The following is a 25259-nucleotide window of genomic DNA, read 5'->3' on the forward strand; positions in this document are numbered from 1 at the left end:
TTTTTCAGTGACTGATGGGATATGAGTTTTTGACTCTAGTTTCCCATGTTTTGTGATTGATCTTATCATGACTAAGGGAGCTGATTGCGGTCATTGTCTTGCTATGATGAACTCTGTTTAAGCTTGGTTCATGATTTCTTTATAATAGAAAAATGGGAACCTTTACTTCTTTGTATTCAAAAAATGGATCACTTTCACTCAAAAAAAAAAAAATGGATCACACTGGTGCCGTATGTCCAGAGTTCAGACCCTGGTTGTTTGGATGTAACACTGGCCGGCTGTTCACTTGGTCCTGTAGTTGTGTTTTCGTTTGTGGCAGAGGTGCAATTGCGAGACAGGTTTAGTGTCCGATGTGTATGGCTGAATGGCATGTAAAGAATGTAGATTGCTATTTTGTTTCATTGATGCTTGTCAGAGAGTATGAAAGAGTGTGGGAGCAATGGTCTGGTTACATTGCGTTTTGCAAGCCCTTTTCGTATATGTTGCCCCTCTGCCATCATTGTAACATTCTCTGAAACAATTTGCCAACACAAAGAAATAGTTTCGCCAATTCTTTTGTTGCGTAATTATGTGCAAGTTGATTGACCTGGTAATCCACCGTTTGGGCCTTCCGGACGCAGTTTTGGGGCACCCTTTTCCAGGTGGACCAGTCGCTTGATGCTTCACCGCAGCGGCAGCGCCTGATCGTTCATGTTGGTACCCTGGCAATGGTGTCTGCATCAGTGTGCTGCATTATGGTGTTGACTGTTGAGGAAGAAGAGTTCTCATATAACTTGCTAGACGTGTCTGCAGATGGCTACAGCTGGGGAAGCACGTCGGATTTCAGATATGAAAAAATGATCTCTTGTTGAGGTCTCTTGTTCATCCTGCGTTTCAGTTAGCACGGGCACGGCCCTGTGCTCGTGCCGGTTGGCTTCCACATTTCTTGATACCATCTCGGTGGCGTATGTTGCAGCTAACCGATAGCAGTGAAACTGATGCCAAATGTCTGCAGGAGCGAACTGATTATGCGATTGCACTCTGTAATTCTGCGATCAGAATCAGGACGGTTTTTCGCGCACCTGGAATAGCTGTTCACCTCGGTAAAATGTTGCTAAAAATATATTTAATAGTTTTCAAACCAAGTAAAGTGTGAAATTGTTTTAAGGAGAATAAATTACATTTTATTTTGAGCGGGAGTGAAATGCAGTGTTTTTTAGATGGAGTAAAATGCTGTAAGCCTGTAACACAAGCCAGCCAGTCGGTGCAGTAAAATGAAGAAGGGCCTGAGCTCTCAGGAGAAAAACGGGAAGCTGGTGGCCTCCGGTTCACGTGGGCCTTGAATGATCCGTCAGGATCCAAGCCCAAGCCCACCACGCAGACGCAAGCGCACACACCACTCCTCTCACCACCTATATAATAGCCTCCCTCCAACCCTAGCGCGCAACTGGTGCTCCCCCGCCGCCGCCTTCTCCTTCTCTACGTCGCCTTGCCTCCACCGTCGCCATGGGGAGAAGTAAGATCACTCACCTCGCCCCCTCTTACCCCAACTATTTTTTCCCTCTCAACGTTGCTCGGTTCCGTGCTGCCGTACGGTAGTGTCATCTTTCTAGGATGGGGACTTGTTAGATCCCGTTGCCCGTGGCTGTATATGCCAGTCTGACGGGCTACGAGAAATCCGCAGATGATTTTGCGGTGCTTAGCTCCGCCAAGTGTGTGCGATTAGTTCTGATCCATCTAAACGGCTTCATGTTTCGTGTGGGTGAATGAATTTTCGGAATTCAGCTTTTCTCATTGTAATTAGGTGCAAAATGAAATGAATGGCATAATGGTTCAGATGAGCACGTAGAGTTAATTCTGTTTCTTTTGAATTCGACTATCGCTGATATCCTGGACCATCTGAATTACTTGTCTACCTACCTTGATATGTAGAATTCAGATTATCCATTTTTCAGTAGAACAAGGGTGATGATCTGATTCTCTTACTATATACCCTGATGCTGCTATTTATTCCACACTGCAATCTTATTACCTTATCGAATGTTACCTTTAGTGCTAGCCATGTAGACCTTGCAGTAGTGCATAGACTATGAACAAGCATCAAATTCAGCTTCATTTCTTTGGAGTGTTGTTTCTAGCAAGTATGGTCTGTTTGTCTATAATAGAGTTGCTGATTTGTAACTGCATTGTCTTGTCTGAAGCATAGAATTCTCTTGATCTCTGATCTCTTTCCATTCTTTCTTGGTGGATGGATTTGTATATGCTATATAGATGCTGAATTTTGTTAGTACAAGCAAAATAGTTGCCTTTGGTCCTATGGCTGGTACTGTGTGGCCTGTAAATTTTTTTCATGTGAGCATCTATTTAGGTTTAAAATGTGTTTTTTTTCTAATACTGTTCTCTTATGAGTGTTGAAAATCCAGTGATATCTTATTGGCATTCTTGTTGTGGCATAGATAGTTTCTTGATAGAATGTTTTAAAAGGTGAACTTTTCAAGCTTGCTATTCTAGTCCTTATTTAGGAAGTGTTTAAAACTTAAAAACTGCGACTATGTTATGAAATGTTGAGGTAGGAGGGTAAGGTTGCTGTGGGTGCCTTATTTCATTGTCTGCAATTCTATTTCTAATGATATGCTATGATTCAATCTCATTTTCTGCACACTTAACTAGGTGCTATATTATTTTGTGACCAGGACCCGCTAGATGCTACCGCCAGATCAAGAACAAACCATACCCAAAGTCAAGGTACTGCCGGGGTGTCCCTGACCCCAAGATCAGGATCTATGATGTTGGGATGAAGAGGAAGGGAGTGGATGAGTTCCCATTCTGCGTTCACCTTGTGAGCTGGGAGAAGGAGAATGTTTCCAGTGAGGCCCTTGAGGCTGCCCGCATTGCTTGCAACAAGTACATGACCAAGAGTGCGGGGAAGGATGCCTTCCACCTGAGGGTCAGGGTCCACCCGTTCCATGTCCTTCGCATCAACAAGATGCTTTCATGTGCTGGGGCTGATCGGCTCCAGACTGGAATGAGGGGTGCTTTTGGCAAGCCCCAGGGTACCTGTGCTCGTGTAGCCATTGGCCAGGTCCTCCTCTCTGTGCGCTGCAAGGAAAGCAATGCTAATCATGCTGAAGAAGCCCTCCGCCGTGCCAAATTCAAGTTCCCTGGCCGCCAAAAGATCATCCGCAGCAGGAAGTGGTATGTTGAAAATGAAGATAATTGCTATTGAACCCAATGCCATGTCATAGCACTGACGAAAGGTTTGTTTTTCAGGGGCTTCACCAAGTTCACCCGTGCTGAGTATCTCAAGTACAAGAGTGAGGGCAGAATTGCGCCTGATGGTGTCAATGCTAAGGTGCGAAGTTGTTCCAGTTATTTATTTCTGTGTTTATGTTTTAGCATAATATGCTTCACATGAATTCAACTCAGCTTGATTTCATATTGCTTTATGCTGTAATTGCAATGTCTGATTTTAATCTCCGCGCGGTCTACCCAATCTATTTTTCACTGGTTCATCTTTTGGCCTTTGTGCAGCTGTATGGTGTCCACGGTCCCCTGTCCAAGCGTGCCCCTGGGAAGGCATTCCTTGCAGAGAACATTCAAGTGTCTGCATAGACTAATATCTCTTCTGGAACTCCAGAGATTTTTTGCTTAGATGATCTAATTCCGCATGCTAGAACTTGAGTAATATCTTGTTTGAATGATCAACTTGTGTAGCCAGTTTGATGTGGAGGTTAAATATCCATAATATCTTGTTTGAACCCTTGCCTCAGTCGTTATCAAAAGGGTTCATCTTTTTGGGCTGAAGGATCTTTTCTGAACCCCTTGTGCTCTGATTTGCATTATTTTTTTCCTGTCTTTGTACCTTTTTGGTCATGTTCTCAGTTTTTTGTTTGGGGGCCGATTCAGAGTCCCATGACAAAGGATCGGGTTTTCAACATTGTGGGAAGTTAACAATCAATGTCATGTCTCATGTGTCATGTGCTGCAGGTAGTAGATTCAGTATATCTGTACTAAATATCATAGTGTCATACGGAAAGACATGCTTTGATTCAAGTTATAACTGTTCTTCAGTTCCAGATTTGCACTATTCATCGTGGCTGAGAGAACAGACAACCTCTGTATGCAAACGTCTAGCCATAGGACCTGGCGATAAAAATTGAGAGTATTTTTTTTATCGCACGTAACAACAGCATAAATTATACTATAAATTGGAAGAGCACGCGGTTCACAGCCAAAGAATCTGATGCATCTTCAGGGACAGCTTAGACGAGCAACTGATTAGATCCATGACATTTGTACTAAGAAAAACTGGCCAGTAACCCAGCTCTTATTGCCGACTAATTCTGAGAACATCCAAGGGTCAGGATCTCAGGGTCGGGATCACCACGAATAATTAATAATTACTACAATATATATATATGCCACATTTGCAGTAGGCAAAAGATTAAAAACATCTATACAAAATATCATCTCGTTTTTAGATTAGACACATCATTTGAGAATATGCCCAGTTTAAGGTTTGGATTCAGAGAGAACTGGGGAGAAAATAGGCTAGACAACATGACAGCTTGAGTTCTCCATTCATCCAAATTTGCAACAGATAATTTAATTTAGTAGAGAACTTTGACTTCACATAATCATAAGTGATACCAACCAGGATTCCTACAAACAACTCTAACGTGTTGCTGAAAATGCCAATGTCGTCTAAAGGATGACAATGTTCATGAACTTCCTCTTCGCAAAAGCCAACCACCATTTGTTTGGAAAGCCATTAGCTCTGTATGCACAGTTGAGCAGTCTTCCACTTGTTTCCTCCCTTATCTGCTTCAAATAATTCCTCAAAAGTTCTGAATTTAGACAGAAATGCTCAGTCATCAATTTATCATCGCAATTCCAAGGGCACATGAATGATAACTTAACTACTCTACAATGTAACAACAATACTACTTAGGTGAAAAGACTTAATTTTAATTCAAATAAATTCATATAGCCATGCAACTGAAGTATATCAAGCTGAATACCTGCTTCCTCCTGGGACTCGGGAGGAGTGAAAAGTCCAGGGAAAGGAAACCCTGGTTCCCCAGGCACAGGAACTTTCTCCAAGCCCAGATTAATGATCGCCTTAGTCCCAACAGCTAACGTCCTGCAGCCTTCTAGCCTTTTCAAGGCAATATTTATGTAAAATGTCAGATAGATCAGTAACTTGTCTGCTGTGCTTTTCACACGGAAGTTTTTGAAGAAAACATTTGCTCGAAAGAAAGTTATGGCTTCATCAACTATGTCTGCTTTATCTGTAATAGCATAAAAAAATTATCAGTGTTCTCGTGTTGGTGGAAGTAAATCATCAATTGTGTTCAATGTTAAAAGGATACCTGGGTCAGAGGCTGGGGCTGGGCCCTTAATATGAGTTTTTAGTGGAAGCAAAGGACAGCCGCAAGCTTTGGTGATACCATCATCATCAACGAAACTAGAGTGATAAACCTGCCCACAGTTGATTTATGCTGTGCTTATTGACCATTCTTAAAACAATACAGTACTTAAATATATCACCAGTTAATTAGAACTACAACAGGAGTAACATAATCAGTTCGAGAAAAACCAGGAGAAAGAGATATGAGTCCATTTGTTTGCTATGACCCATCTAAAGCAATTAAACTCTCACAAGTCTTCATTAGCAGTGTGACTCCAAGTTGAGAATCAGGAATTGAAACAAGTTGTCAGCATATTGTACTTTAGATATGGACATCAACATATTAAATTAACTAAAAACAATACTGCTTTAGTGGCAATAAATACCAAAGATCTTTTCATGGAATTCTGCAGTTTGTTTGGCAGCCATTAATTGTTAGTCACAATAGATTTTTCTAGCTACTGTTCTACTCTAGAGTCACCTTCCCCAAAACATTACAAGGTACATCACTAGTAACCCCATTGCCTCTCGCTATGACAAGAGTACCAGATTTGAACTTTAGACGAGAGTAAAACAGTACTCACTCCATTTCAAATTGTAGGTCGTTTTAGCATTTCTAGGTTTGTAGATTTTGCTATGCGCCTAGAAATACACTATGTCTAGATACATAGTAAAAACTATGGTTGTGTTTGGTTGGGTGGCTAAGTCCCTAACCAGGCCAACCTAAACCAAGATACACATGATTGGTTGCCTGGCCAGGGCACTTAGCCAGGCCTGACTTATGAAAAAAGGCCTCCTAAGCCAGGCTAAAGAGAACGCCCAAACCGGGCGTAGAAGTCGAGCCAGGCCGGGCTTGGCCATGGCCCACCATGTGCTGGCCCCGGAAGACATCTCCCATCACCACTCCAACCATCACCGCGAACAACGCCTCTTCATCCTTCAGCTCGCCGTCGCAGCGCCACTTCAGCGGCTCCGCTTCCCGCCGCTCAAGTCGGCGCTCCGCCTCCCGCAGCAACAGGAGGATGGCCGGCCTCCCCGCGCACGTCCACTGAGTTGAGCACAGCGTGCCGTGGATGCTCAACATCGCGGTTCCTGCTCCCTTGCTGGAGTTTCATTTTAGATGGTAAATTTGGGGCACAACTTTGAGTCTGGATCTATGGGGACTCAATGTTCGCTGTGTGCATCAGGGGGAGCAGCAGGAGCAGCCAACACCATGACAGTGGCGAGCACCTGGATGGGCAGAGCACGCATGTTTTGTTTCCTTGTTGCTTGTAGGCCACCAGGTACCTGTTCTTGCTGAACGGTGGTTGTGCTCTGGAATTGGTTTGGGGGAATCTTGAGTGAATGAATCATACATGGGAAATTTGGGCTAGCGGTGCTCTGATTTGGGTCAAACCGGATAAATGGAAAGATTAGAGTCATTGGTTCAATTGCTTTTTGTTCCTGTTATTTCAGGAGCAGATCAAGTCGATAGAATATTATCCAGTTGAGTCGAGTCTCACGTGCTCTGCAATTTCCGGCTTCAATTTGCCTTCGGTAATTCGGTTCATACTATGGATTTGCTATTAAATAATAAAATGGAAAGATGAATGATATAGGAGTGAGAAAGTGGTGACCTGCTCGTAAACTCACCTACCCATATAAGAGGTGATCATACACAATGCAAGCCATGCAACCGAACATGATCTTCAATGACCAGGCTAAGTTAAGCCAGCGAACCAAACATGGAGTTGATTTCTCCCACCATACAGGCTAACTCTAGCCATGGCTAACTCCTACCCCAGGCTGGATCTAGACCAGGCAACCAAACACAACCTATGAATCTAGAAATGCCAAAACGACCTACAATTTCGGACGGAGGGAGTATCACCATGACAGCGAACATGCACTTGACCTCCATTTCACAACACCAAGGAACAACTGGGACATGTAAGCTATCTACACCTTATGATAGGCTGCCCTAAGAATTTAGCATTCTGGTTTCACAATAAGCAAATCTCAAATGGCTAATCCTACACTCCCACAGATAAATTTCAATACCAATGCTACTCAGGTGCTGGTACACACGTCAACAGAGCAATTTCGGATCAATAAGGTAAATCTAGGGTGGTTTTTATGCATCTTGCCACGCGTAGGACGAGATAGGGAGGTGCGTACCATTTTGCCGGTTCCTCAGGTGCTGAAGCTGCTTTCTCGTCCTGAAAGGCTGCGCCGGCGATCTGGCCGGCCCAGCAGCGGCGTGGCAGTTCCCCGAGTTGGAATAGGTGGATCAAGCCTGGACGTGGCCGGAGAAGAGAGCAAGCCGGAGGAGGAGACGAAATCTGGGGGGAGAGGAGGATTGGGGATTTGGAGGAGGTTGTGAGGTATAAATGGCAATGGAATGGAATGTGTTTTTGTTCTTGTGAAGGAACGGTTAACGGCCTCTTAGCACTCGCCCTCCCCCCTGGCAAGTCCCCTTATCCACCTCGAGGACGGAATCGACGGCGGCGCTAGGGGAGGAGGGAAGAGGATGCCCAGCGAGATCCGAGCGCTTGGGGCTCGATCCGGGGCGCTTGGGACTCGATTCGAGTGGAAGAACGCCGATTTGTGGTGCCTGGGGCTCGATCCGGGCGGAGTATGGTCGATCTGAGTCGGAAAGGAGGAGGAACGACGGCGGCGCGTAGGGCGGACGACGGCGGCGGTGCGGAGGGAGGAAGCGGTGGTCGATCTAGGCCCAGTATCGTGGGGATAAAAAAACAAAAAGTCTATCCCACGACCCTCAACTATCGACGTCGGGTTTTAACCCTCATCCCCAAAACCAGATATTTGGAACCGCCAGATGTTGAAACCGTCCGTTTAACCCCCTAGATGGTTTTCGTGGGCTGTTTTCGCACATGTGGCGCCACGCCACCTAATCTGACGTGAAGTCGGGTCCACCGAGGGGTTCTGGCCCAACACAGCGCCCTCCTCGCCCTCTGCCACCTTCTTGCGCTTTCCTCCTGCTGTTAACCGGCCAGTGCCGCTGGATGCTCGCCGCCGCCGTCTCTGACTCGCGGCCTGCTAGCTCGCTCAGGAGTGTCGTGCTCCTTCGCCGCCTTGCGCATCGGGCTCGCTGTCCAGTGAGCGCTCGGGGAGGCCGGTGCGCGCCTACTGCCCGTCGAGGAGTCCGACCGCCGCAGACCGCTCATCGGGGTCCCGCCTGCTGAGCGCACTACCGCCTTCTCCCCCGTCGCCGCCAGCATTAATGCCATTGATGGCGGCGGTGAGGGATCGCTTCGACGGTAGCGCCATATCGGCCTCCCGCGCGGAGTGCATCTGCCGAACGACGCTCTCGGCGGCCCGTCTCGCCGCAGACGGCGAGAATTGGCCGCTGCAGCACCTGATGCCGGACACCACGGGGGATGCTCCCACCGCAGCCGCAGCACCAGCAGATGCTGCTGGCCGCCATCCGGCTGCTGCCTCCTGTGCGCCGACAAGGGTGACGATGACCTCGCGTGCCCGTTCCCAGCGCCTCCGCCACCCCTAGGCTTGCTCTCCCTCTCTCTCTCTCTCTCCTTCGGCGCCGTCCTCCCATTCTTGGTGGGCATGTCCACCGCCGCCCTCTTCTCCACCTCCCGCTTCGCTCATGGCTTCTGCAGCTTCGCCATCGCCTTCTCCTTCACCGCCGACTCCACCGGCGCGGTGTCGTTGGCGCTACACGCCTCAGACGGCGCCTCCTCCTCCGCCTCCGGCTGCTCCTGCCTCCGCTTGATCGGCTCCGGTTGCGACCTCGGCGGGCGGGGCACCGGCATCTTGGATAGCACCACCTCCTTGACCTCCTCTCCTCCACGTCCACCTCCACCACCAGCAGCAGCACATGATGAGCGGACTCCTTCTCTGCAACTATGAGCGGGGCCGCCACCTTACTGCCCCTAGCACCGGCGACCGTGCCAGCGCGGGCGGCCTTCTTGCTCACGCAGCTGCCTATGCCGAGTTGTCAGGTTTTCGTGTCCAGTCCTCTACAATCCGCTCACTAATTCGGACCCGACTCCACGTCAGATTAGCTGACGTGGCGCCACGTTTGCGAAAACGGCCCACGAAACCAAAGGGGGTTTAACGGACGGTTTCAACAGTTGGCGGTTCCGAAACATCTGGTTTTGGGGATGAGGGTTAAAACCTGGACTACGTCAATAGTTGAGGGTTATGCGATAGACTTTTTTTTAAAAAAAACTAAAACCCACTTCTATGAGATCCACTCGTAAAGACTACTTGATCCACAAATATTGCTCTTGTCCTTATTGAACATGCGTATACTGAAAGGTAAATAGTACCCCTCCGTTCCAAATTATAGGTCCTTTTGACTTTATTAGATTTATAGACTTTGTTATGCATTTAGCTATACCCTATATCTAGATGCATAATAATATCTATAGTCAAAACGACCTATAATTTAGAACGGAGGGAGTTGTATATTGTTTAGTTTAAGAAATAAACTTATCTAGAACTGACTATTGATTGATCCATGTAGGGCAGTAGGGCCATCTCATGTTTTGTGATTTTTAGCTGGATGAGAGAATTTCTAACTATCCTACATTCCTCAAACCAACTAAATTAATTATGTTCAGAGTTAGGAACCAATGATATATCACTGACCCACTTCTCAAATCAAATGCCATATAAATGGCCGTGTACATCCAAGTAGTTGCAGAGCCCGGTAATTACGTACGTTACTAATAGAGGATTAAGTTTATTAAATTACTTAATTGGTGCTAATTGAGTTATGAATTCAATGACCCAAAATAACTCTGTGTAACGAAGCTGTGCAAATGAGCTTTAGTAAAGTCTTTCACATATTTTTCAAAAAATAGTCTTTCGGAGTACTCCCTCCATTTTTATTTATAAAACGCAGCGCATATCAAGATTTAAATTTGTAATATTTAACTAATAATTTGATTATTAATTTTTTATTTTTATAATTTAAACTTTATATGGTTGGATTCGTTATCAACTATACTCTATAATGATTATAAGTTTATAACCATAAACAATATAATATAAGATAAATGAATGGTGAAAGTGTTATTTGGAAGACCGAGCCAAGTCATACCATGCCTTTTAAATATAGATGGAGGGAGTAACTTACAATGTGGTGCTAAACATACATTGATTGGATAAAAGGGTAGTGGAAGCTGGAACAATTATTTTTTTTAACAAAATAAAGTTGTGCAGAGTAAGCAACTCTAGCGTGGAAGCACACGGGTCTAGGGAGTCAACATCAAAGTGGATTTTGGGTTTGTGGAAGCTGATGCTCCCATCTCAACGGCAAAACCGCAAAAAGGTGCAGCAATGTGCACGGTAGGTGCCCAATATTCCCTTCGTCGGTTTGGCTGGATCCTACTCCATCAAAACTGGTGAGCTCTAAAAATCTCAGTCGTTTTCTGAGGCTGTTTAGATCGTGCTACAAACATTCAGAATATATCCTTATTATTTAACCTCATCGCATAAGTTACCCCGAGACACATGTATGTTCATAAAACAAAATGGCTACTGAGGGATACCGTCCCCACCGACCGACCACTAGTCGGTCTTGACAAGTGAGCCCGCTCGACCATACCGTGTGAGTCAAGATATGAATATGCGTGGAGCACAAGCTAGGAGGTCGGTCGAATTAATTCAACCCAAATATCACGTTATACTTGTTGTAAACCGACTCAGATTGCTTTTTATGTAACAACTGACTAAGATTAGATCCTATCCGATTGTAACATAGGTCGTCAGCCTATATAAGGCGGCCAGAGGCGCCCCCCCCCCCGAGGGGGACTCATCCTACCTCACGTTAACTCTTCGTATCTGCGATCAGTAATACAATCTACCAGAACATATGACGTAGAGTATTACTCTCCGGAGGCTCGAACCTGTCTAACCTTGCGTCTCTATGTTATCATTCGAGTTCTTGGTCTTACGATCTCCCCCACCTACAAATTTACTACCCGGATAATCTCGGTGGATTGCCAGTCACCAAATCTGACAGTTAGCGCGTCAGGTAAAGGTGATTGCGAGATCCTCCCAACAAACTTGATGGCAGCTATCATCAACAAACCGGCGACGCACGGAGGCAGAAGCGGCGCCACCGCCCGTAGGACGCCGGCGTCCCGTCGGCTACGTCCTGGCTGTCGCTAGGCGCTAGGAATACCCCGCATGCGGCCGCGCACGTACACGGATATGGCAGGTCGCCTGCAAAGCGGCCGAGCAGAATTTGAGGTCTACTAGGCCAAAGCTGACGTGTTGCTGCTATGCATGCGGCTCTTCTACGCACGCTTGCTGGATGGATCGGAGCAAATTGACGAGTCCGATTGGAAAGCTTTTCTTTCTTTCTTTATTGTTTAATCTGTTCCAATCCCCTTCGTTTACTCACGCCAACTAACAAATCCTTTTCTATATTATTTCCATAACACGTGAGAATTACCATCCTTTTCTATACTATTTCCATAACACGTTAGAACTACCTTACGAGGATTCGGCAAGATGGACCATGCATCATTGGCTTGCACGAGATCTGCAGTACAGCCCACAAATGCCGTGCTGCGAGCGTGGCGACTACCCGATGGTCGTGACGACTCGGCGGCAACATACTACGACCGCAACCATAGGCGACGCCGACACGTCGCCGACAACTCCAACAACACCAACTCGTTCTCTTCGTCAACATCCGCAGATCACAACAATCATGGTAGCGCCCGACGGCTTATAAGCCCGGATGCGAGGATGACATTGACTCTACAACTTGACCACAAATCAAGCTAAATCTTATTTTTAATTAAATATTTTATGGCTTCCGGACATCTCCACACACCTTCACGCCTCGGTTTTTTTATGTCTCCATGACTTTCATCGACCACCCTGGTCACACCTCTGATTGCTTATACAGCTTGGTCCGTCCACTAAATGAGTAGTTGGGGGCTGCGCCCTACAAGTGCCCAGTGCACGCTTTCGCTTTTCCGCACAGTTCCGACTACTTTGCGGCTTGTCCATCTCTCTTAACGGTTGCTAAAGTACTCGCGTAGCACACGCCTTAATCTGTGAAGCCTGGCCCTCATGTGTTGCTTCCTGCTAAGCACGCTTGAGCCCGCTCTCAGCAACACCCTGGCAAGGTCAGGTGCTTAAACTTAATGGGCTAACTACTCGGGGAAATTACCTAACCTACAAGAGCAGGACGCACAAGAATTTACCTTTACACCAAATAAAACACCGAGTTATTCAATTATTAAATGTTCTACGTTATGCTACATAATCTTTGTATTGTCTTTTACAGCGCAGTAGTCGACTCGGCGTGCCTCCTGCCACTCGACCGACCTCCGAGGCTCGGGGGCTGGGTGCGGCAGGCGACTTGGTGTGCTTCCGTGGCTCTATTGGCTCCTAAGCTCCGGGGCTGGGCGCCACAGACGACTCTGCGTGCCTCTCGTTGCCCAGCCGACCTCTCTGGCTGGGGCAGGAGGCAACTCGGCGTGCTTCCGTGGCTCGACTGGCTCCTAAGCTTGGGGACCGGGTGCCACAGATGACTCGGCGTGCCTCCCGTTGCCTGGCCGACCTCTCTGGCTCGGGGCGAGAGGCGACTCGGCGTGCTTCCGTGGCTCGGCTGGCTCCTAGGCTCGGGGCCTGGGTGTGGCAGGCGACTCGGCGTGTTTTCATGGCTCGTCTAGCTCCCATTACAAACGACTCAGCGTGCCTCCGGCCGCCCGACTGACCTCTCTGGCTCGGGACAGGAGGCGACTCGGTGTGTTTCTGTCGCTCGGCTGGTTCCCAGGCTTGGGGCTGGGTGCATAATGCAGATGATGCAGACAAATAAACTCCAATAATGTGTCAGTTACTTTCCTTGGGAAGCCTAGTAGCTATAGTATTTATTTTCCAATAAAACATAAAGAGTCCTGCATGCATACATGCATCAGTTCTAAGCTTTTCAGCTGCTATCTTAATGGCCTTGCGTGGTCTATAGCTATATATATGTAAGGAGATTTGGGAAGGAGAATAGTTTTTGGATAATAAAATTACTCACTATCATTGGTGACCACTAGACGGGAATTGTGAGTTACAATTTCATCTAGTTTTATTTGTCTTGTTCGTGTGTGTTGACGCCCGATTTCGTCACTAGTAGAATCGGCACCAAGAAGAAAGGGAATCGGAGAAGCACAGTTGGTGATCGGCCAAATGGTGCTACAGTGTGAGATCGGCTGGTGATTTCTGTCTCGCTTCGGGTCGAGTATACCAGAGTCCCAATCGGTAGCCTTTTGCCGATGAGGAATCGGCCGATTAGGAGGATGGGCTAAATGGGCCTGTATGGGCTTAGAAAGGAATAGAAGGATGAGGTGGAAATCAGCCCACGAAGCGTGGAGTAACCAACCTAGCACGAATCGTGCTTGTAGATATTTGTTTTCGGTTTGAATTAGGGATAGAGTTCTAGTCGGTTAAAGAATTATCTGTACGGGGCTATAAATAGCTACCTTTGTAAATCTGTAATCATCAACCAATCAATACAACAAACTACTTTTTCCTCGTACTTACTTTCAAGCAGGCGATTTCGCCATTATTTTCTTCTTTTCCACGAGTTCGTGCGGGTTGGCAGGGCTGCATCATATTGATCTCCGGCCGATTCTGTAAGTTCCGTTTATCGAGTAATATCTAAGCTTTAACTTCGGGCGTATCGCTATTGTTTCGTTTAGATTTATTCACTAGTTATCGATATTTGCTAGATTCATAGGTTTTACCTGTTTTTCTAGTCTTTATCACCAGTTATCCAGCTAGGAATCGGTAGTCTCGGCTTTCTTTACTTTCTGTTGTTAAATTCATCTATTGCCGATTAGATCTATTCCTAGTGTTGTTATCATAAGCTTTGTATCGATTACTCTAGCAATTCTTTGTCAACAAGGCTGCAGAGATCAGGCTGTCTTATAGCCGATTTCATTACTACAGTAAATCGGCCGATTCGCTGATAAGCTCTCTCGAGATCGGAAACTTAGCCGATCGGGATTCTTGAATCTGACACGTATTCTTCCTTGCCAATCAACAGGTCAGATTGGCTGGCACGCCGCGTGAACCGCACCAGGGCAAATCACCCGAACAGGAGTTAAGCAGATTCTCCCGGGTCGTGTGTCGGTCGCTAGGATTCGGTTGACCGATTTCTAGCGCCAACACACTTTTGGCACGCCCGGTGGGACAAATACAACCGCCATCATGTCGAAAGCTGCTGAAGTCTCCGAAGAAAACGTCATCGAAGTGACGGAAGCAGATCTGAAGGACGACCAGAAGGAAGAGCTGGATAAGTATACGGCCCAGTTCCGGAAAGCTTGCCTACAGTCTTTCAGTCGTTCCAGAAGCGGGGAGACTATCAAGAAGACTCCGTTCCCTGCTCCCCGCCAGATCACGATTTCTGAGGATTCGGACAAAATGTCCGATATGATTCAACAATCTATTTATCACGCCTTCGTTGATCAATCCCCAGTACTTTCAAATATGGTGCACAACGCTGTTGTCAACTCCTTCGCTGGTGGGATCCTCAAGGGTACAAGGGACCGGCATATTTTCAGCCGATTCCACCAAACCAGAATTATTCAAATTCGGCTTCACAGCCGATCCAATTTTCTATTGGGGGTTCGGGTGCTTCCTCGTCATCAGCTCCTATGGGGTATAACTCCATACCACTGTCCTCTGCACCGTTCCCTCCAGTCAGCCCATCACCATGGGGGGCACCTTCAGTCACGGCCGGTCAGAACCAATCGGTCAGCCAAGGAAACCCTCCATTCCAGGCATCCTTCCAGGCGGCCATTCGGCCGACCGTGCCACCATATCAGCCTGTCGCTCCGGAAGTTAACAAGACAGCAGAGCTCATGCTGTATGATGAAACGAGTGGTTCATTCAGACAACCGATGTTCAATACGCAACCGGTTTTTAATCAGATGCCACCTGCTTTCACTCAGCCTCAGATTATTCCGCCTCCAGTTTACCAGCACGTGCCGATACCTCAGCCGACGATTCACCAACAACAGCCAGATTGGTCGGCACGTATTGCGGAGGTGATGCAAGAACAATTCGGCTTGAAGCCGAAAGTACAAACTTATACCTACAGAACACCATACCCGCCTACATATGATCTATTGCCGTTTCCCCATCGGTATAAAGTTCCTGACTTCACTAAGTTTTCGGGGATGAATGACACTTCAACCGTAGAGCACGTGAACAGATTCATCATCCAATGCGGGGAGGCAGCTACGCAAGATGCTCTACGGGTACGGTTGTTCTCTTCATCTTTGTCTGGTTCGGCCTTTCAATGGTTCACGACATTGCCGCCAAACTCGATTATCACATGGGCCGATTTAGAAAGACAGTTCCACAAATATTTCTACGCCGGGGTGCATGAGATGAAGCTATCCGATTTGACCAGCCTCAGGCAAAGAAGTGACGAGCCGATATCCTCCTATATACAGAGGTTTCGGGAAATCAGGAACAAGTGCTACTCCCTGGCTCTAAACGACACGCAGTTGGCCGATATAGCTTTTCAAGGCCTTCTGCCCCACATCAGAGAAAAATACGCCTCACAGGAGTTCGAGAGTTTGAGCCAGATTGTCCACCGACTGTCTGGACAGGAGGTGCGTTCCTTCGATTCACGGAGGAATTTCCAGAAGAAAGTGGCGTTCCTGGAAGAGTTGGAGGACGAGGAAGATGTTGAAGTCGGACTTGCGGAGTGGATCAAGGGGAAGAAGCCGATTTCATGCCCATTCGGCAAAAAGGATCCGGAAGTGTTCGGTTTTGACACAACTAAGGCCGATAAAATCTTCGACCTTCTCCTCCAGGAAGGGCAGATTAAACTCTCGCCGTACCATACAATACCTTCTGCCGAACAATTAAAAAAGATGAAGTATTGCAAGTGGCACAATGCCACATCCCATGATACCAACGGGTGCAAGATCTTCAGGCAACAGATACAGTCGGCCATTGAGCAAGGCAGACTTAAATTTGAAGTGCCGGCAAAATCGGCCAAGCCAATGAAGATTGACCAACACCCCTTTCTTACCAACATGGTTGATACGGGAAAAAATTCACTCCAAACAAAAGTGCTGACGTCCGAATCGGCCAAAAAGAGTGGCACCGTCGATCCCAGAAATCAAACTACGCCTGAAGATGTCAAGGGGAAGCAGCGGATAGAGGACGACGATGGTGAGTCAGAAGGGCCACGCATTACTTCCCGGTTCCTGCTCCAGAAGTACCAACGTCAGCATGAACGCTCAAGGTCCCGAGAAGAAGCAATGCGTCGGCACGAGGAGCACTGGAGATGCCCGTTCTTCATTCATTGTTGGGAAAATAACCTCAGGCTACCTTCGGCCGATACTTGCCCAGAATGCAACAGTCCTTATCGTGGCAATCGGCAGTTCAACAAGTCTCGCTCCAGAGACGGAAGGCCAGAACCGATCAGCAGGAGTTGGCGCAACCAAGATGACCAGCGCCCTCCCGTGCGTGATCGGCTGGGGGGCAGAAGTGACCGATATGATCGGTCGGAAGATAGACGCTATGACAGGCAGGGGGGCAGGACTGATCGGCATGACCGGTCAGAAAACAAGACCAGCGTTCACAGCCGGCTCGAAGAGATGGCCGATGCCCGGGTGTCAGACGAGAACCCGTTAGGACGCGAATCGGAGTGGGAACGCGCCAAGTCAGGGGGCAAACCAATAAACCCCAGGTGGTGTCCCGATGGATTGACCAAGTCTCAAAAACGAAGAATCCAACGTCTCCGCCAATGGGAACAGCAAGAAGAGGAACAACAGAGCACGACGGACAAGAAGGAAGGAAGACCTCGGGTGTGGCGCCCCAAAAGAAACGATAAAGGGGACGATGAATCAGCAGGCGACGGATCGGCAGCCGAGATCGGCATGGTTTTCATACTGCCGATGGAATTCATGACTCCCGCCGATCAACAGAATGTATCGGCGATAGAAGAACAAACAGCACAGTTGGCTTTGGAGCCAATGATGGCCACGTTCGAGAAGCCCGAAGACGACGAACGACAACACATGAAGGCGCTGTTCCTTAAAGGGCACGTTGACGGCCGTCCCCTCACTAGATTGATGGTAGACGGAGGAGCTGCAGTCAACATCATGCCGTACGCCGTACTCCAGAAACTTGGGAAAAGTGACGACGACTTGACCAAGACGGACATGATGCTCAAGGACTTCGAGGGCAAGGTGTCAAACGCTCGCGGTGCTCTCTACGTCGACCTCACCATCGGCAGTAAGACCCTTCCTACCACCTTCTTTATTATTAATGGCAAGGGATCCTACAATATGCTACTTGGCCGAGACTGGATACACGCAAACTGCTGCATCCCGTCAACAATGCATCAATGCCTCGTACAATGGGTCGGCGATAACATCGAGGTGGTCAAAGCCGACTCCGCATACAGCATTGCGGCAGCCGACACGCAGCAGTGGAGCTGCGAAACCGTCAGGTGCATATCAGGTAGAGTATGGGAGACTGATTTCCTGAAGGTCACCGATTTTGGCCTACAGCCGATCCGAGCAGTCGGCTCCGAAGATTCAGAATAGATGGATCAGTTCGCCCGAGAAGATGGGAAGCTAGGGCACGGGTTCACGTCGGCCGATTCATTGGAAATGATAGATTTAGGCGATGGTACCAAACCAAGGCCGACTTATATTAGTGCAAATTTAGATCCAGAGTACAAGTGTAAATTGACAAATTTATTAAAGGAATTTAAGGATTGTTTTGCTTGGGAGTATCACGAGATGCCCGGTTTAGACCGATCCATTGTTGAACATCGGCTACCCATAAAACCAGGGTATCGGCCGTACCAACAACCCGCACGGCGCTGCAATCCTAAAATTCTACCAGACATAAAAGCTGAAATAACTCGGCTAATCGAAGCAAAATTTATTCGGCAATGTCGTTATGCCGAGTGGATTTCTAACATCGTACCAGTATACAAGAAAAATGGGAAGCTACGCGTTTGCGTTGATTTCAGGAATCTTAATCAGGCCACACCGATGGATGGTTACCCCATGCCAACGGCCGATGTACTGATCGACGCTGCCGCGGGGCATAAAATCATTAGCTTCATAGACGGAAACGCCGGATACAATCAAATACTTATGGCTGAAGAGGATATACCCAAAACGGCCTTCAGATGTCCAGGCCACCTTGGTTTGTTCGAGTGGGTGGTGATGACTTTCGGCTTGAAGAACGCTGGCGCTACATATCAGAGAGCTATGAATTACATATTTCACAAACTCATTGGCCTTCTGGTAGAAATCTATATTGATGATGTCGTGGTCAAGTCTAAAGGTCACGAAGAACATCTGGCCGATTTGCGACAAGTGCTAGAGTGTACCAAAAAACACGGTCTTAAGATGAATCCCAACAAATGTGCTTTCGGCGTATCCGCCGGACAGTTCTTAGGATTCATGGTACACGAACGAGGCATAGAGATCAATCGGAAGACCATAGCGGCCATCAACAAAGTCGTGGCCCCACAGAACAAAACCGAACTGCAGTCTCTAATCGGCAAGGTGAATTTCATCAGAAGATTTATATCTAATCTATCTGGACGGATTCAGGCGTTCACGCCACTTCTGAAGCTAAAGCCGGACCAGGAATTTATATGGGGAGAAGAGCAGCGCAAAGCACTGGAAGATATCAAGCAATACTTGGTCTCGCCACCAGTATTGGTTCCTCCTCAAACTGGTAAGCCGTTTAAATTATACTTATCAGCCGATGAAAAAGCCATTGGATCGGCTCTGGTCCAGGAGTTCGAAGGCAAGGAACGGGTAATTTATTATGTCAGTAGAAGACTTCTGGACGCTGAAATAAGATATCCTCCGGTGGAGCGTTTGTGCCTATGTCTTTACTTCTCATGCACCAAACTCAGGCACTATCTACTGTCGGCAGAATGTGTGGTCGTATGCAAAGACGACGTAGTAAAATACATGCTATCACTGCCGATCTTGAAAGGTCGAATCGGCAAATGGATCTTAGCTTTGTCAGAGTTTGACCTTCGGTATGAATCGGCAAAAGCCGTCAAGGGTCAAGTCATGGCCGATTTCGTCGCCCAGCACTGCGGACCGGAGATTGCCCTCGTAGAGCCGGCACCCTGGACGTTATATTTCGATGGATCATCATGTGGGGCCGGATCAGGAATCGGCATCGTTCTCATATCGCCTCGGGGGGCAAGCTATGATTTTTCTCTGCCGATAGAAACCACCGCTACTAACAATCAAGCGGAGTACCGAGCTGTATTAAAGGGCCTACAACTATTAAAGGAAGTCAAGGCCGATTCTGTTGAAATTTTCGGAGACTCCATGCTTATCGTGGATCAACTGACCGGAAGGTCTGAATGCAAAGATGACGTATTAAGAATTTATTACGAAGATTGCCTACAACTTTTAAAAGAATTCAGATCGGCAGTAATCGAGCACATCCCGAGGGACCGCAACGAGGACGCCAACAAACTCGCCCAGCACGCATCTGGATATCGGCCAATTTTGGGCGCTATGGCTCTAGAACTCACGGCCGATGATTGGCGTAAAGAAATTGCCGACTACCTGAAGGATCCGTCTAAAAAGGTGGAGCGACGAGTACGTTTTCACGCCACCAAATACATGCTGCTCGAAGATGACCTATTCTACCGAACGATCGACGGAGTTCTTCTCAAATGCCTTGGGACAGAGGAGGCCAAGACGCTGATGGGAGAAATCCATGAGGGGGTGTGTGGAGCACACCAATCGGCGCATAAGATGAAGTGGATGATCAGGAATAATGGATACTACTGGCCAACGATCCTCGAAGACTGTTTCAAATATTATAAGGGCTGTCAGGAGTGCCAAAAGTTTGGAAATGTCCAGCATGCACCCGCATCGGCCATGAATCCCATCATTAAGCCATGGCCGTTCAGGGGATGGGGAATAGACCTTATCGGCCAAATTTACCCACCATCAAGCAAAGGGCACAAATTTATTCCGGTGGCTACTGATTACTTTACTAAATGGGTAGAGGCAATCCCGTTGAGAGCCGTGACATCGGCTATCATGGCCGACTTCGTAAGGGACCACATCGTCTACCGATTCGGCATCCCTCAGACTATAACAACCGATCAAGAAACAATGTTCACATCAGGGGAGTTTGAGGAATTTACAACCGATATGGGAATCAAATTGTTAAATTCTTCTCCGTATTACGCTCAAGCCAATGGTCAGGCGGAATCCTCTAACAAAGGGATAATCAAGTTGGTCAAAAGGAAAATCGAGGAACAGCCAAAGAAGTGGCATTTATGTTTGACTGAGGCCCTGTGGGCGTACAGGATGGCTTGTCATGGGGCTACCAAGTTGTCTCCCTACCAGTTGGTGTACGGTCACGATGCAGTACTACCGTGGGAATCAAGGGCAGGATCGAGGCGTATTTCGCTCCAGGACCAGTTATCGGCCGACGACTACTCATCACTTATGAAAAGGGAACTTGACGATTTGGCTGGCCAACGATTGAGGGCTCTGATAAGCATTGAAGAAAATAAAAAGAAAGTAGCCAGGTGGTACGATAAGAAGGTCAAAGTCAAACAATTCTCCCCTGGGGACTTAGTATGGAAGTTAGTATTGCCGATTGGGTCAAAGGATCCTAAATTCGGAAAATGGTCCCCTACATGGGAAGGGCCGTACAAAATTGGCAGATGCGCCCCGGGAAATGCTTACATTTTGGAAACAATAGAAGGAGAGGAATTTACTAGAGCTCTGAACGGAAGGTACTTAAAAAGATACTACCCCAGTATATGGGTCGGAGCATAGGAAATTGATCGTGACTAGACCACACATAGCCGATACAAATCGGTCCAAACACTTAGCCGATACAAATCGGTTCAAACACATAGTCGACCGGTTTGGCCGATTGCATTCATTCGGTACGGGCGACAGGTTACATGGCCGACAAAACATTAGTCGCCCTTAGAGCAAAAAATACAAAAACTAATTATTCTTCTTCTTTGGCGCCTTTCCGTTCCGCTCCAACTCGCTCATGACGCGGAGGTATTCTTCTTCTATTGCCTTCATTGAAATCTCCGCTTCAACTTGACGAGGGAGAGAATGACTTCGATCCACGGGAGGTCGCGAAGTTCCTGCCGCCGCGTCTTCGAGAACGACTTGCCGAGGAAGCGGATGGCTCCTGTCGGTGGGATGTCGCCGGCTCCCGTTGCACTCCATAAAGTCCAAAATCGTACGGGCCGCCATGGCAACATCGTCTTCAAGGTCGCCACAATGAAGGCTCCTGACAGTTGGAGATCGTCGGCTACTATCACTCTCCATGAGACCCAAGACTACACGTGCCTCCGCAGTAACGTAATCTCGAAGCTCCTCATGATGAGCCATAATCAGCTTCTTGTCCTCCGGCGTCAGTGGGTCCTCAGAATGAATAAGCTCAATGGCGCGCACGAGCTCGGGACTAAGACGTTGAGGCTAAAGCAAAAAGGAATAAGAAGGGGCGTTTTCTTCCTAGGATCTAAAAAGGAAGGGAAGTCGAGGTCAAAATTTCACCTGGTTAACAGAAGAAGAAGACGCCGATGAGGCCATGACAGGAAGTCGCACCGATGAGAGGAAAGAAAGAGTAAAACCGAAAGCCAAAATGATATTATCGGGAGGAAATGCCTAGGCCGGTATTTATGGGAAAGAGATACGTGGAAATTTGGTAAGGCTACATCCCATCGGAAATAAGGAAGGCAGTAAATAGAAAGGGCGTCGCGAAGGACGGTCAAAGAAGATAGTAAATGTCCGTACAAAACGGTCAGTGTTTTACAGATTACCCAGAAGGGTATCGATAGCCGTGATTGCCCGACGCCGGATCTGATCGGCAGAGTCAAGAACCCGTTGGTCTTCGTCTGCCGATCCGGGGACTTCTGATGTACTGCGATGGAGCTTTAGGGCCTCGTGAGCAAAGCGCTGCCTCTCCCGTGTCAAATCGGCAATGACAGAAGGTAGCTCTTGGAGTTTTTTCTCTTCGGCACTGATTGCTTTAGTCACTTGCTCCATCTCCTTGGCAAGTTCCACCCTCCGACGCTTGAGGCGGTCTATCTCACCGATGATCGTCGGGCGAGAATCTTCCAGAACATGGATGCGCCGATGCGCCTCTTGAGCCTGACGCTTGAACGCGTCCTCCTCTTCACGAGTCTTGGCAAGCTTGGCACGATCGGCCATATGATGAAGAGCCCTGAAGACTGGGATCCTCATAGACTCGATGAAGGCCGCCGGTGCCAGGGCTTCCTCCGCCTCTTCTGGTACCCGTCCGCTGATGTCATTGAAGAGCTGCCGAATCGGTGAAGCATCTTCTACTAGTCGACCGATGTCCCCTTGAAGGAGGGATCGGATGCTGGAAAGTTTGGCTCGGACGTCATCAGGGACGGAGCTCAAGGCAACTTGGCGAGAGGCAACCTCTTCGTCGTCGGAAAGGGCGACCGCAAAAGAAAAGAGGCTGTTGTCGGGGGTGTCCTGTTCCTGGAGATAATAAAGAAAAGAAATAAATCGGCTGGAAGTAAAAGCAAATCGGCTGGATAGAAGCCGAAACAAAACTTACCATTTTGAAGCGAATTTCCTCGTGCTGCACTTGTGAAGCCGCCACGCCTTGCTCAGGAGCCTGCACCACAGGTTCATCAGATGAAGAAGATTCCACAATAATCGGCGCGGTGCTTGGACCAGCTCCCTGAGAAGAGATCGGTGGTCGAGGAGCGCTTGGTGTGCCGATGGCCTGTGTCAGAGGATTGAATAAGTACATTAGGCAAATACCAAAGGAAATCGGTAAAATAGTACTATACCTCAACGGATGGAAGCAGGGGCGCGCCGATGGTTGGTTGAGTTGCCGCCGATTGTTGTATTTCCATAAGGGTGCTCTGTGCAGTCTAAGGATAAGAAGGGTTAATATCAGAATAACAATCGGAAGCAGTAAAATTCAGGTTTACCTGTATGGCCTCCAACAACAACGACACGGCGGCTGCTCCAGCTTGCGCAACGGCTTGGGTATCGGCATCTTGGATGACCTGAGAAGATGGTGCGGCCAGGGTCTCTGCCGATACGAGCACAGGGGGATCTGCCGATTCTACACGAGCTCGGACTCGGCGACTGGTTTTCTTGGTAGTCCTCTTATGGACTTGTTTTGATCGGCCAGCAATCACGTCAACAGACGGAGCGTCATAGCCGATAAGAGGATAAGTTGTGTATGGGTGACTTTCTATTAGCCGTCCGCTGCGGCTGTGTGTTGGAGGGGTTCGATTCTCGGCCTGAAAAGATAATAGAATCATTAGTGCTTAGTCATGTTGAGAGGAATAAAAAATTGGCTAAGTGAAGTACCTCGGCGTTCGGGTCGATGTTGGCTGGGTCCAGAAGGTTGCAGTATGCCGATGCCGAGTTGCAGAAAAGAAATTGCTTCCAATCGGCCCACCAGAGTTTGAACGGCTGAACAGCAAAGGGAGCTACTAGCCAGTCGTTCAGGTCAATTGTACTGGAGTTCGGGATGCGGTCTCGTAACCGACTGTAATCCAGACCAGATGTGAGCTCATCCCTAAACTTGATTCGGCCAGCAAAGTACACTTGAATCGGCAGCTGACCCATGCCGAATTGACGTGCTGCAGCGGAGGGGTTGTAGAATTCGTACGTAGGGGCATCCTTCCCCGAGAAGAAATTGGTTGGTAGGAGCCCTGGCTTGATCAACTCATCATAGAGCTCTTCATCAAATCGGCCGGAAGCCGAATCGAAGCAAGTGGGGAGTTCAAAGACCGGGTCGTCTCGCTGATACGAAAACCAAATGGTTGCATCTTCACTGAAGCCATTATAGAAGCATCGAAAGTACTCGGCTACCTTTGTAGCAGAATACATGCAACCTGGAAAAGCCGATGCCGCTTCACCAAAGGACATACATCGGCGACGTTCGGTAGGGTCTTCTGCCGATTCGATGTTGGGGAACGTCATGCGATCCACTGGCTGCTGAGTAATTCTGCTCATATAAAGGTTCAGCCACAAGTTGATGAACCACCAGGGCCCGCCTTGATTGCCGATCGGCTCTCCCTTGGACAGTCTTATGCCGATTTGATGTAGCATGTGGTACGCGGCCCCTAGCAGATGTTTCCCAAGAGGGACATGGTTTCCCCTGGACAGTGCTTCAGCTAAGGCTTGGGTATCGGTTGTCGGGCCAGCGGCTCTTCCGCAAAAGAAGTGCTTTTCTAGCCACATCATCAGGAAAGCTGTGTGCTCCCTATTGTCAACAGTCCCGGTCCTCTTGTTGCTTCTGATGAAACCCTTCCACCCGCCGATTCCCCTTGTATCCAGCCGATGTGATGTTACGGCTAGGAGGTGGTAGGGTGTGTCCGGGGAAGATATGTCAAGGCCGGTCAACAGGACCACATCGGCCAGTGTTGGGGTCATCGGACCGTGCCCAAATAAAAAGGCATTAAGTGCGTCAGACCAAAAATAAGAAGCCGCCATCACTAACGGCTCATTTTTCTCCATCTGGGATAAGGATAGGTTGATGCACTGGCCGATTTTGAGCTCTTCCCATGAGACGCTCTTTGATGCGGCCACCCGTTGGTACCACTCCCTCCAACCTGGGGTTTCATTCGGCCAAGACCTAAAAGTACCCAGCCACTGATCTAAGTCCATATCAGACAGTTTGAAGGGTATCCTGTGGGTTTCCAAATTTATAAGATCTATTGGATCTGGGTTTCCCATAGGTCCAAGACAAATGAGGCCGGGATTTCCCGTGAGGTGAATGGTAATTCGATACCTAACTACCTAAAAAAGGAAAGTGGAGTGTAGAAAAGTAAGAAACAGATCTAAGGTAAATATATTGCCGATAGAAGAAGGATTCGGTATTTACCTCTGGGATGAAG

General features: G+C 47.9%; 2 protein-coding genes across 2 annotated transcripts; one reads left to right on the forward strand and one right to left on the reverse strand.

The window, feature by feature from the left end:
* The first annotated feature begins 1338 nt into the window (after positions 1–1338).
* On the forward strand, positions 1339–3783 carry LOC117846469 (large ribosomal subunit protein uL16z). Its single transcript, XM_034727653.2, has 4 exons — positions 1339–1495; positions 2673–3174; positions 3250–3331; positions 3511–3783. The coding sequence occupies exons 1-4, from the start codon at positions 1486–1488 to the stop codon at positions 3589–3591; spliced, it is 675 nt and encodes a 224-aa protein (XP_034583544.1). The 5' UTR covers positions 1339–1485; the 3' UTR covers positions 3592–3783.
* A 586-nt stretch (positions 3784–4369) lies between these two features.
* Positions 4370–8169, reverse strand: LOC117846476 (actin-related protein 2/3 complex subunit 3). The gene is made up of 4 exons (XM_034727665.2): positions 7547–8169; positions 5352–5460; positions 5001–5270; positions 4370–4826 (listed from the first exon to the last, which is right to left on the reverse strand). The coding sequence occupies exons 1-4, from the start codon at positions 7547–7549 to the stop codon at positions 4684–4686; spliced, it is 525 nt and encodes a 174-aa protein (XP_034583556.1). The 5' UTR covers positions 7550–8169; the 3' UTR covers positions 4370–4683.
* Between the last annotated feature and the right edge of the window lie 17090 nt (positions 8170–25259).

The sequence above is a fragment of the Setaria viridis genome, chromosome 1 (assembly GCF_005286985.2).
Source record: "Setaria viridis chromosome 1, Setaria_viridis_v4.0, whole genome shotgun sequence".
Taxonomy (NCBI): domain Eukaryota; kingdom Viridiplantae; phylum Streptophyta; class Magnoliopsida; order Poales; family Poaceae; genus Setaria; species Setaria viridis.

Bases quoted from the DNA above. Each gene is read 5' to 3' on its own strand.
- LOC117846469 (XM_034727653.2), top strand. The intron at 3,175-3,249 runs GTATGTTGAAAA...TTTGTTTTTCAG, and splicing joins ATCATCCGCAGCAGGAAGTG to GGGCTTCACCAAGTTCACCC. The intron at 3,332-3,510 runs GTGCGAAGTTGT...GCCTTTGTGCAG, and splicing joins CTGATGGTGTCAATGCTAAG to CTGTATGGTGTCCACGGTCC.
- LOC117846476 (XM_034727665.2), bottom strand. The intron at 5,271-5,351 runs GTATCCTTTTAA...ATGCTATTACAG, and splicing joins AGCCCCAGCCTCTGACCCAG to ATAAAGCAGACATAGTTGAT. The intron at 4,827-5,000 runs GTATTCAGCTTG...GTCTAAATTCAG, and splicing joins CGAGTCCCAGGAGGAAGCAG to AACTTTTGAGGAATTATTTG.